Source organism: Bradysia coprophila (assembly GCF_014529535.1).
Source record: "Bradysia coprophila strain Holo2 chromosome X unlocalized genomic scaffold, BU_Bcop_v1 contig_35, whole genome shotgun sequence".
In the NCBI taxonomy this organism is placed as follows: Eukaryota; Metazoa; Arthropoda; class Insecta; order Diptera; family Sciaridae; genus Bradysia; species Bradysia coprophila.
Window position 1 is genome coordinate 671,145 of NW_023503325.1, and position 12,717 is coordinate 683,861.

A 12,717-nucleotide genomic window follows, 5' to 3' on the forward strand; every position below is an offset into this window, starting at 1 on the left:
GAACACTGAAATGAGACGAAACCACACTCGAAGAAATCAATCTACAAATTTCAACAACGAAGCATGCACACTTGATCACGACCGGAAAAATATATATAAAAATCCATTTAAGGCCAAGTCCGAAAAAATTGAACTTCTCGATCGATCGTAGAATGCGTATTTCACTCATATTTCTTACTTCATCAATCAAAGTAATCTAATCAATGTTTCGCAAGTTAACTTAATTCTTCATAACATTGAAATCTGGAATTGTTTCAATGTTTAATTTGTAATTTCGTACGGAAACAAATTCCTTAATGAAGTTGACATAACTGGGAACGAAAAGTGACGTGATTGGGAACGAAAAATGTAAAAAAAAGTGAGAGCAATGTGAGCGAAAAAGTTGTTGGCTTGGTGCTCTATCTGGTGAGAGAATGCGACATTTTTGGTACGCCTAGGTACGAAATATACTATTTCATTCAACCGGACTAAAAACGTCACATTATAGAAAGCCAAAACATTAACTTTTTTTGCGCTCAAAGACTGAAGTTCGACGGATATCGAAACGCAAACTATGATCGAAAAGTTCAATTTTTCTGTACTTCTAAAAGAGATGTATTGCGGCCAAGAATAGTACATTACTATACCAGTGAAGTAATTTCTCGGGCTGAAGCCCTCGGATACTTTTACTCATCGTGATATGAGATATCAAATTATTTCACGTGTAAAGTATAACGTTTTACTTTACGAGCGAGGGAAAAGGTTTTCACTAGTGAGGGAATAGCCACTTTACCTCACTAGTAAAGTAAAGTACTTTCTCGGCCGCTCTCTCCAGCCGAAAATGGATTTTCATGTATATTTTTCCAGTCGCGATCAAGTGTGCATGCTTTGCTGTCGAAATGGCTGTATAGTGATTTCTTTGCTTGCGTTGTTGTGATTTCGTCTCATTTCAGTTTTCAACCGCAAAAATCGTCGTTTGTGACTTCTGATGTCGTAAGATTACGACATATACCGAAAAACACCACTTTCATAAGGAGTCACAAACGACGATTTTTGCGGTTCCGCCTCATTAGGACAAGCTTGCGACTAGTATCGTAAAATTCAACTTTTCATCTCACTCTCATTATCACACTATTTCTCTCACTTTTTTACACTTTTCGTTCCCAGTCACGTCACTTTTCTGCTCCAGGTGGTTAGTTCCGTCACATTTCGTTCTCAGTTATGTCAATTTTATTTAAGAATTTCTGTACGAATTACCAATTAAGTGTTGAAACAATTTCAGATTTCATTTGTTATGAAATTTGCGGAACCCTGTATGGCTCATGTAACTGGAGATTCTTTAGTGGTGAAATTTCTGTTAAAAGAATTTTTAGAAAGTTGTTTTAGCTTCTAGGGTCGAATACCTTTCTGAACACATATAAAAAAGTCCAGTTCGGTCTGCTGTTTTCTAAAAGAACCCCTCTATACAAGTATAGGGATCAAGAAAAGTGATCATGTCGCTGCTTCGCACTGACTTGTTTTTTTTTTTTGCATTGCTGCTGCCTGTGAATCGTAACATCCATACGATAAATAAATAAAAATAATTTTATTCGATAAACCGAAATCTGCCAGACTGAAGAAACAAAACAGATTCGCGATTTGTATGATTACAAGTAGTAAGACATAAATTTGAATTTGCATTAAACAAACGCTCATTTTTTGAATTATAAACAAAATTGTGGATTTGTTTGGTTTATTTTTAACGGTTGTGTATGCAGAGAGATATATTGACCGACTGGTATCGATATTTTAACATTTAAGCGGTTTTCCAATAATTTATTGCTAAAGGAAATGTTGCTAAAAGTTTTATGGAAAGCCATTTTGTTTAATGGCAGGCTACATACTAATGCCTTTTAATAAAGATTAAAATAATGTTAAATCGTGTGAAACACAAGATCTGTTATTAGTTGGGTAAGACAGTCAATTTTTCGTCAAAGCAGAAAGAGAAGCACCATGACATCAGTTAGAACTGACTCAAATACACTAGAGTAATCCTGTATCTACGATGAGAAATGATAGATAACTCTTGATGCGTATGACCCCTTCCGACTTACGGCAGTTTAGACCGAGACTCTAATAAGGCTAGATGTCAGCAGAAGTCGTTTAGTGTCAGTTACGTCGTTAGATACTAAATTCACTTTATCGAAATTTTAGAATCCAGCAAGACAGCCTGATGTTAAGTTACTTAGTATCGGGATTTGATATCATTAGCTCCTTCCTGCAAATTGACGTAGCGAAATTTCGACACCAGAGGGTGTATGGTGTAAAAAGGAATGTCATTTTCAATGTAAATTATCCAATTATTATTAGCCAATATAAAACATCCCTCGGATCCTAATTTAGAAATGATTATTCTGAAGTTTACTCAAAAAATAATTTCTAATTTTTTTAAAGAATTTTTTAGAATTTTGAAAAATTTAATTGCTGGTCCTCATCCACCTCCAATTCTTCTTTTTTAATTTCAGATGTCGAGGAATTGTCAGCACGCCTGATGCACACTATAGTCGACATAAGATCCATTGAGAATGGACAAATTATTTTAGAAGAATCTAACAAAGAACGAGTGTTCAATCCATTAGAAGTACGATGTGTCTATCTCGAACAGCTTTTAGGTAAGAGCTTTTTTGATTTAATAAAACACAAGTCTATGCATGTAGCGCACAGCCACATTCCTGATAAATTCTTTTAAAAAAAACGAAGAGACATCACTTCAACTCATGCATGTCGTCATTTACGATTCAAAGCATTGTTTTATGTTTCGTTGAAAAAAAAAGATTTTTTTTTTAAATTTGAAACCAAGTTTCCGATTAAAGTAAATATGCCGCACCTTAACTGATGTCTTTTATGGATTGGGTTATGAGTATACGCGTATGTATTGTTCAATCCCACGTAGATGAACATAAAATGTTTATTTGATGAGCATAGCCGGATTTTTCGTTATTTAAAATGCAACGGCACTAAATGAATGAAAAGATTGCTTTGTGCGATACCATAGAGAGTAAGTTGATTGAAGCGAAAAAGATGCCTGTAATGCAGACTCGCAAAATACAGATTACATAACTTAATCATGAACGAAGCGTTAACGGAATTCGTGACGCTAGTGCTACTTCCCTAAAAAAAACCAACGGGAGGACTAAGGAACCTATTCATAGGGAAACATTTAAAAGTACGTCTCAGTACGAGTTCAACGAGATAAATCACAACTTGAAATTAAAGCTTCTTCATACATTTTCAGCCATTTGAACATATTCGAGTTAATAGAAACCTTTTGCATGGGTTTGATATACGTGTTGTTCAATTAGTACTTCATTTACGATACATTTACAATGTATGTCGACGAGAATTTTACCGATGAGATCCTACAACGAAAAGTTTTGAACAAAAAAAAATGCGTCACATGTGGCAGATGCTGAGGAAACCCCTCATAAGACAATAATCGGAGACTTGAGACGGGTAATAACTCCTCCATTTGATATTGGTCGGTGAAATTGAATGGTACCAACAAAATCAGCATGAAATGCTCGATCTGGTGATACCCTGCACATGTGCGACGCAGGTCGTTAACAGTTCCATTTTGCAGAAGGAAAATGTTCTAAAATATTTTTTCCTTACTTTTCCCTACCATGTCTGCTACCATGTGACCGAAGTTCCCGATGGTCAATTTTCAGAGCAAACAGATTGTATACGTTAAACTTGATTGAAAACTTCAATAGCGCGGTGTGTAAGTCGAGACTTCACATTGAATTCTTGAATTGTTAGTTGTGGGTTCGAAACTCAACCGCAACACAAATAATTCGTTCATCAGGTTGTTGTCCAAAATAATGACATCTGATTAACGACTCTTTGTGTTACATGAAATTGTTCGTTGGTAATGTCATTTATTCGGTTAGGCGAAAAGCCCATTGATGGCGTTTGTTGTCTATTTAAAAAACTGTTCTATTGATGTTCTTTATGTGTTTAGCACATTTTAAATTCACGAAGGAAGTGCGTATATTGGACATTGGGTCTTCCTGGTGATAGTCCATATGATTTAGAAATTTTTGTCAGGTTTAGTTGTAGAATCGAGGCATTCCTCGAACAAAAGTCTGTCAACATACACTAAATGGTCACTGCTCCCATTACAAAGAAGCCGGAACATTTGCCGTTTATTTTGAAAAAGAAAATGATTTTTTTCTTAGAATAATTTATGAACAGCGCTTTCACATTATAATTGAAAGATAATTATTTAACTGAAATTTTAAATGTTTTTTTTTTTTGCTTCTTTCTCATTTCCAGCTGGCAAAAATTTAGTTAAAAATCCTGGACGTGGCAATGTGTACATTGAAGATGCCAATTCAACGAAATAATATGTTGGTTTTTCATGCGATGTACGGAATTACAAAATGTTATATTTTTGCTAAACAAACAAAAATGTGTATACAATGTATGGTATACATGCACACAAGCTGCTTACTTAACCGTAGGTTTATGTAAAATGCATTTTAGTTATTAAAAATCTTCTTTTTCATTATAAGTAAACTTAAATATTTATTTTCTCGAATTATAATTGAACGAAAATAAATAAAAACTAAAATTGAGTTAAACTTTTGCCAGAATCGTATTTTATTTTACAGCAGAGCCCCGTCTTCTCACATCCTTTTTGTTCTACGGCAGCTCATAGTTTCGCCCAACGTTGAAGCTTTCAAGGTCATTTCCAAATGTCAAATTTCATCCACAGAAGGAAACTTAACCTCAACTTTCAGTTAGACGAAAATTTTAACGAAAAATGTACAAAGAAATTTGTGGACGTTTAGGTTATGTTCATCTCTGTGGAATGAAATCGTTGCCGTTTATGTTGTCAAAGTTCGGGTTTACAGTTAATTGGAACGCTTCGAACGGGTCACAGCCGGTGTCCTTCGATGACATTAGTAAAGTGACTTTTCGATGCGACGATTCCGTCCTTGGACGAATTTGATAAAAGTCATAATTTTCGATAATTTGTCGATTTCAAATTGTTAGCGGCTGTACAATTTCGACAACAGGTCGGCTATTTTCTAAAGTTTTTCCCGAAAAAATCTGTATGGGATGTGCGCACTCGTTAATCAGTCATAATTTGCGTCTCACTCAAAATGCATCAGTTCCTCATCACAATTTGTCGTCTTACTCCTCGAGGGAACATAGAGTCTACAAATTGTCGCCATCGTATTCGGTTCTGTGCGAGTGCTTTGATCAGTTCCTACAGTTCTCAAATTTTTGCAGACATTTCAAAAAAGAATCTAGTTGTAGTGTGTTGATTGACCTCGGTTTCGCCTCAGATCAACAAAATTCACGAGCGAAAACTCTACTTTTCAAATTTGTATCCCTTGTTATATAAATAACTATTTATACGACTTCGTCGCTCATTTCCGACACACTTTAAACAAAACGTTATTCCTAACGCATGCTAAGAGGCCTTTTAATCGTGTGATAGGAAAAATACTCGCCTCCAGCTCGAGCTGGAAACCTCTCATTGGCTGAAAAAACCTTTCAGCATGAGTTAAGAACAACGTTAGGAAACTAATTAGGAAAAAGGTATTTATCACATCAGCGCCCGGTAAGTTGACTAAATGTTCTAAATGATACCACCTTTCGTAGCAAACACTTTACACGGCAATTCAGACTGTGACCGTAAAGCGCTTTACCGTCACAGTTACCTGCGATGATAAGTACAGCTGTTGTTACTACAGTTGTAATTAACTGTGAGTGAATGAATTTTACAGACTAAGGGCGTCGAAAGTAGTGCTTGAAACATGAAAAGTATGGTTTTCGACGCATGTAGCATGTAAAACACTTCAAAACCAAAATTTCCAAAAAATTTCCAAAAATTGCGAAAGTTCAAAAGTCGAATATTTTCATAATTTTGAACGCTTTTGATATTTTCGGAGCTCAACCTTGCGTTTTAGCCTGTTTTTAATGTTTTTGTTTGGTTCTTGACACACTCTTCGAAATATAATGACATCGAGCATGATTAATTTGAGCAAGAATCAAATAAAAACTTTGAGAACCGGCTAAAATGCAAGACTAAACTCAGCAAATGCCAAAACCGTTCAAAATTATAAAAATATTCGACTTTTGAACTTTTGGAAATTTTTTAGAAATTTTTTGGAAATTTTGGTAAAAATTTCCAAATAAATTTCCAAAAATAGGCCCTGTCAAAACACAAACACAAACAGTGATGTAAAGTTCACCTTACCGCGCTCTGGCATGTGAACTATAATTTTCCCGGTAATCGTCAAGTCGTAATATATTCAACAAATGGTTGTGTAACATGTCGTTAGTTCCCAATTGGCAAAATAACACATCGATTTTGCCACGTTAATCTGGATGAGATTTATAAATTTAGAAGCCGAAAAATTAAATTTTAATAAGATCAGACAAATTGGATGACAAACTACATTCAACGGAAGAACGTTTGGAACAGCTGCAGCGAAAGGAAAAGTTATAGAAACGAAATAAATAACTTCCTTCCGTTCCATCATTATCAATAGAGGTACAACGACAATGTTATTTTTTAATTGATGCCCTGCTGTTCGAATACATCGGATACATGCTAACAACATACATGCGATAGAGGCGAAGCATTTTTTGTGTATCAGAAAAATTGTGCATTTTAAATGAGAAATCAATCTGCATCCAAATTATGTTAATAGAACGCAAAATGTTTCAACAAATTTGCTTCGTTTCGATTTTAAGTTTTTTATTTTCCTATGAGAATTACGTAGGTAGGCCAGGCACATATGTATTATATGATATGAACATGTGCTGCGTTGTTATACATCCATTCGGTGAAATTTATGAGGAAATTTAAGTAAGTCAAAAATCCATGTAAATGAACATCTTGTTTTGATTTTTGGAGTTTAATGTTATAAACTGCTGCGAAGAAGAAGTCTGTGTAAAATTACCAGAATTTTTTTTTATTATAAAAATAGACTTGAAATGGAAAACATGACTTATGTAGAGTAAAACGTTGTGTTTTCATCGCGCACGTGCCGTTGTGTATACTTTTCTTTTCGTGTAACACGATTTGTTATACTCAATGTGTTCCGTTTGACGCACTATTTACACGTAAGTTTTTTAACGGAATGGGTTCGGTTGTACGTTTACAGGGACATTCACTAGATGTTTGTCATTCAAAACTTAGCCGAACGGTGTTCACTTCAAGATTTTTTCCGTTTATATTGTTAATTAATTGCATTCTTAAGAGATATTAATTGGCGTCGGACATCAAAGCTGAATAGGGTGATATTGTTCCGGAAGAAGTGACAAAAACTTCCGTCATATTTGCATTGGATTTTTTTTTACTTTCCGTTTCATTTTCAGATGAACCGCAGATTATTTATAGATTCTAATCTTCTGAACCGATTTTAATAAAAAACTTGATTCCTTTGATTTAAAGATTTCCAAATCATCAGTCTGTCTGTTATTGTATGGAAAGTGTTTTTTTTTTTAAATCAGAAATGAGAAATACTGTTTTTTTATTTACCTGACGAGATTTGAGCCCGGGAAATTATTCGAAATTTTATATTAGTCATTCCTAAAAATTCCCAAAAAATCTGGAAATTCCTAGAATTTTTTAAAATTCCAAAAAAATCTTTAAAATTTTCCAAATAATCCTAGCGACTACAGTGGTCAGTTTAAAATCACGCCGGTCTAAATTATTTTTTGTATTCTCGGAATTCTGTAAATTTCCAAAGAAATTTGTAAAACAACTAAACAATTCTATAAAAAATTTTCAGAAATTTACAAAATTCTGAGAATCAAAAAAATAATTTAAACTGACGTTATTTTAGATTGACCACTAGCCGCTGTGCGGCTGAACAATTTTTTTGGGTCAATTTTAGATGGAACATACCAAAGTATATAAACCGAAAGGCCTTAAAAATTAAAAAACTTTTTGCAAAAAAAACTACACACTGGGTACAGAACAACCACTAAAATTACCTTTCTTCAAAAGGCGCCAAGTACAATATTTTAAATTCATGTCAAAACTACTTGTGGCTTGTAGCAATGGCTCATACGCATGGAAATTTTCACTAGAAACGAGTTCGTTTGAGGTGGCGCCATGCAAGTCCGTATGTGCTCCGGCTAGAACAAATTTGAACGTTTGGCCATACCTATCCATTTACTTTCATTGTGGCTCATCACCTTTCAAAAAAAAGTTGTTCAGTCGCACCGTGACCAGTCCAGAATTTTTCACATGAGCTATCTCTTTCTTAATCTTGACGGAGTTTAATTTTCGAACCGTAGTTGTTACGAAGAAAAATAACCCTAGAGCGAGCAAATTCACGGCAGAGTAAAATAAACCAGGCAGTAGCGGTTCATTTTCGAAACGTCAAATAAGGGACCTAATACACTGTATGAAAATAAACTCAAATGAACACTGACATAAATTGAAAAAAAAAATCACGCAAAATATAGGGCTACTAGATTATTCAGGTCCCTAGTCAAATCAGCACGCTGACAAAAAAGTTTTCAGATTATTACCTGTGACAGATAATCTTTCCCCAGGTAATGTAATTGCTCATACAAAAACAGCATTACCTGTCACAGATAATGTGATTTTTAATGAAACATTACCTGGAGACGGAACTGTCAACTTTTTTCTCAGTGCCCTCCTACCTGGTTAACTTTACTCGGTCGTGGCAAATTCAATGCGAAAATCGCTAGCCCAGGTACGAAATCATTCCTATGTTTTCAATAATTGTTTAACTTTGTTTACAAAAAGGTGGTTTAATTTTCTAGTTTGGTCAACCCAAATGATTTTAATTAGGTATGTAGATGCACATTAGATAAATTTATAGTACATTGGCTATTCGCACATTTTATGGAAATTGCATTTTCTCAAGGTCTCAAGAGAGCGCCTAAATGTGGCTTATTTCGATTCGACAAAGAATAAACTCATTTGGAACAAACCAAACTCCTCCTTTACACAGTTTGTAGAAGGATGAATTCAGAAAAAAAAACAAATCAGATTCCTCTCTTAGGTAGTTTTTAGACGGATAAATTCAATCGGATTATATCAAGCTCCTTTTCTGCACACTGCGCAATGCACAGCTTATAGACGAATTCAGTTGGAACAACCCAAATTTCTTACTTTGACAGTTTGTAAAATGTAATCAGTTGGATCAAACCAGACACTTTCATTAAACAATTTGAAGAAGAATGAATTCAGTAGGAACAACAAAAAAACAAACACCTTCACTATACGATACGCAAAGTGAAAATGGCCTACAAAAAAGATGTTCTCTGACTCAATCATCTTCTGGCCATAAATTTCATTATAAATGCCATTGATTTTCAGTCTCTGAACCAACACTGTCCTTAAATAGCTATTTATACAATCGGGGTGCAAAGCACTTTATGAGGTCTAGATGTGTAATTATGACACCAGACTGCAGGCCGTGTGTCTTACTATGCATCGTGAATCTAATAAAGTACTTTATTGCCTGCCCCATGCGAAAATTGACTATTACACGGCTGTTTATCCCTTGCGAAAGTGATCCATTACACTAGGGATATTTCGGGTTTATTTCAAATTGACAGTTCTTATAAGTAAAATTTGCATTGCTTTCACTTTATCTTTTTGTTGAATGAATCGATCAAAAAAGAATGTAAGAATTTTCGCTAAAATAACATTATTTTGGTAAAAATATTGATCGATGAACACAGTTATTTGAGAAAAACTTGTTACGCAAGTAATCTGGTTACAACACACTTTTTGAAGAATTCACAACACACAGAATTGTTGATTGTTGGCCATATTTATTGTAACAATAACTTTTTTGTTCCGAAGTAACACTTTATGGCCACACATTTCGTTGTATTTTTCACTTGTAACACTAAATGCTTTTGCTTATAGAACAAACACTCCACTTCGTTGCACATTTTTTTTTGAAAACATTAAAAAGGAATAACAAAATAATTGCACAAACAATGCGTCTTCATCGATACTAACTACGAAAAACTATTCAATGTCAACATGCACCAACGCAATTGTAATTGCTGTTGCGACAATACCAGGGCCTATTTCCGATAATTTAAATTCTTGAAATTATCAAAAAATTATCGAAATTATCGAAAAATTATTAAAATTATCCAAAAGTAAATTTGAGAATTTCGCTAATTTTTCGATAATTTTGAGAATTTAAATTATCGAAAATAGGCATGGGACAATACTAATGTAACATGAGTGCTGTTTTCGGGATGAATTTTTTAGGAGACGTGTAGCGTGTGAGCCGATTTCGTCAGTACACTAGATTTGTTTGTAAACGTTTTATCGCAAGAACATATTTATTTTCTTTTGTTGGTTTTTGTTTATTGAGATACTGAATCTATGCAGAATTTCTGCAGAACAGCCGTGCAATAATCAATTTTCGCATGAGCAGGCAATAAACCAGAATACGTTGGATGCTGCGACGTAATTCATTAACTCGGACACAATTTCGTGAAACTCGCATACTCACTCGTGTGTTTTTGAGCAACGTGCTTCGCAACAGTTAATTTCGACAAGTGTAGTTGTATACACGCTCGTATCACAAAATTGTGTAATGAATTACTTTCGCAGCATCCAACAGTTGCTTACAGTTGCATGAATGTATGCAGTGCTGCCTTAAGCTTTTAGGTGCCGTCAGGCAATTCGAAAAGTGAGCGCCAGTTTTTTAACTGTATTTTTTTTCTCCAAAAAACTTAAGTATTTGATATTATTTGTCAAGCTGTGATCATTCCTTGATAACACGATAGCTTGAGTAATCCTCAAGGAGTTCCAAAAAAACTTTTTTTTATTCGACGAGGAGTTAAACTTCTGAGGTTAAGTTTTAAGATGGACTAGACCTGTCGGGTGATCTTAGAATCTTAGAAAGAATTAAAAGAATTTTAGTCTCGCCGCTTCATAACTTGAGTAATTCTTACCCCGGATTTCCGAAAAAAGAGATTATTGAGTTATTATCTTGGTGTCGATGATAAGAAAAAAAGGTTAGAAAGTGTACGAACTTTCCTGCCAGAGCAAAGCAAGGGATATTTACACAAGAGATAAGCTAGAAAGTGCGTATTTCCAACGTCTTTTAGCAGACGATAAAACTTTAGCATCGCCTTTTTGAAAATTCAAAAATTTTGCACCAAAATATCATATACTGGAAATTGACTGGGAACATCGATGACTGTTAAAACCCTGATAAATCTAAAACCGTCCCCAAACATTTTTGGTAGTGGACTTACGTCACGGCCGCTTGCTAACGTGCGGGCATGATTGTGTTTTCTAAAGGTGAACAAACTGAACGTTCCTTTGTTTATTTTGAAAATTTGACCAGTTAATGAGAATTTACGACAAAGCAAGAGACACAGTGACCTAACCCACCAACAACGTGGGGCCTAGTCATTTTAATCCACAGAAGATTTAAGTTTCCGTCAGTTTCCTCTCAGAGTAGATTACAATATAATCCCAGAAAAATTGCTTACTTGAAGTAACTCCCATCTCCTAAATATTTCTTTGTGTCTTTTTGCGATTATTGACGTTTTTCTGGACCCTGACGTGACAATATTGTCAAAATCGGTTCTGCATTAAGGCTTGGAACGGGTAAATTTCAGATCTTAAAAAAATGCCTTTCCAAAGGGCGTGACAATGAAAGGTGTTAAGTTGGTATCAATCACTAAAATGTATAAAATGAATCTAACAATAAGGACCAGCAAGGTAAAACATATACAATGTACTTCTAGAACGTCGTCAAAATTCTGAAGTGAGTTTGTTTCGGTAAGATGACATAATGGAATTGTCTAACATCAAGTGCTACACGTCTGGTGTAATCTCAACTGTAAGCAGATGGAATAGTGTGCGTAAATGTTTTCTTATGTGAAGAAAAAAAGAATTTAACGTCGAACTTACAGTAAGTATATTTCTTGTATACAATTCTAAAACCACTCAACGTTTAATGAACATATGTGTCAAATTTTACGTACGTACATTTTTTTTACCAGACAGCTGTGGTCATATTTTATTTAAAAAAAATCGCTGTGAAGTATTCAAGGCAAAATAATTTTGTTCGTTACCGACGTCCAAACAAACACTTTTATGTAGTTACGTTTTACGATAATTGCTATACCAATTTAGTTCGGTTGGTAATCTTAATTCGCTCTTTATGAAATTGTTTTCAATTGTTGTTAGACCTTTTCAAAACTTTAGTGGTTCCTTTTAACGTTGAGGTCGAGACGTAAAAAGTAAATTTCGTTGCCAAAATACGTTACGAAAATAGTTTATTACTTTTGGCAACGCCTCGATCGGTAAATTTCACACAAGAAGTACCATTTCCATCATTTGCCCAATTGGTAATTAATGAAAGCACACCGACCAAAGAAAGATCCCATAAATATCGTCAAGCAGTGTTAGTAGATTACATACTTTTGCGGAAAATCGTTGTTTTGAAGAGTGTGTAGTTTGTGTGCTGAGCCGAAGGCGAGTCAAAACAACGATTTTCCGCACAATTATGTAAGTTATTTTACCTCTTAAGTGCGGCGAAAGTGAATTTTTCTTTTGCGGGACCCCTGCGAAAAATTAATTTTCGCAGCAAATAGGAGGTAAATTGAATTTTCAGAGGTTTTCGAATAGTATTTCGGTTTCTTTCCGAGAATCCAAGATAATCTAGCACGGCCATTCTATAGAAAACACCGGTCGGTACTGGCCCACAAGAA

The 12,717-nt window shown here is 34.7% G+C and overlaps 1 protein-coding gene across 2 annotated transcripts in view; it reads left to right on the plus strand.

The window, feature by feature from the left end:
- The window catches only part of LOC119069507 (tumor necrosis factor receptor superfamily member wengen), a 42,420-nt gene that overhangs the window by 11,766 nt on the left and 17,937 nt on the right, over window positions 1–12,717 (plus strand). The window contains exons 4-5 of one of the 2 annotated variants that reach the window (XM_037173585.1): window positions 2,484–2,630; window positions 4,294–4,602. In XM_037173585.1, the coding sequence (XP_037029480.1) occupies window positions 2,484–2,630; window positions 4,294–4,364 (218 nt within the window). In that variant the 3' untranslated portion in view covers window positions 4,365–4,602. Of the gene's footprint in view, window positions 1–2,483; window positions 2,631–4,293; window positions 4,603–12,717 lie in introns of those variants that run through there. The other variant, XM_037173584.1, reaches the window with a different exon arrangement.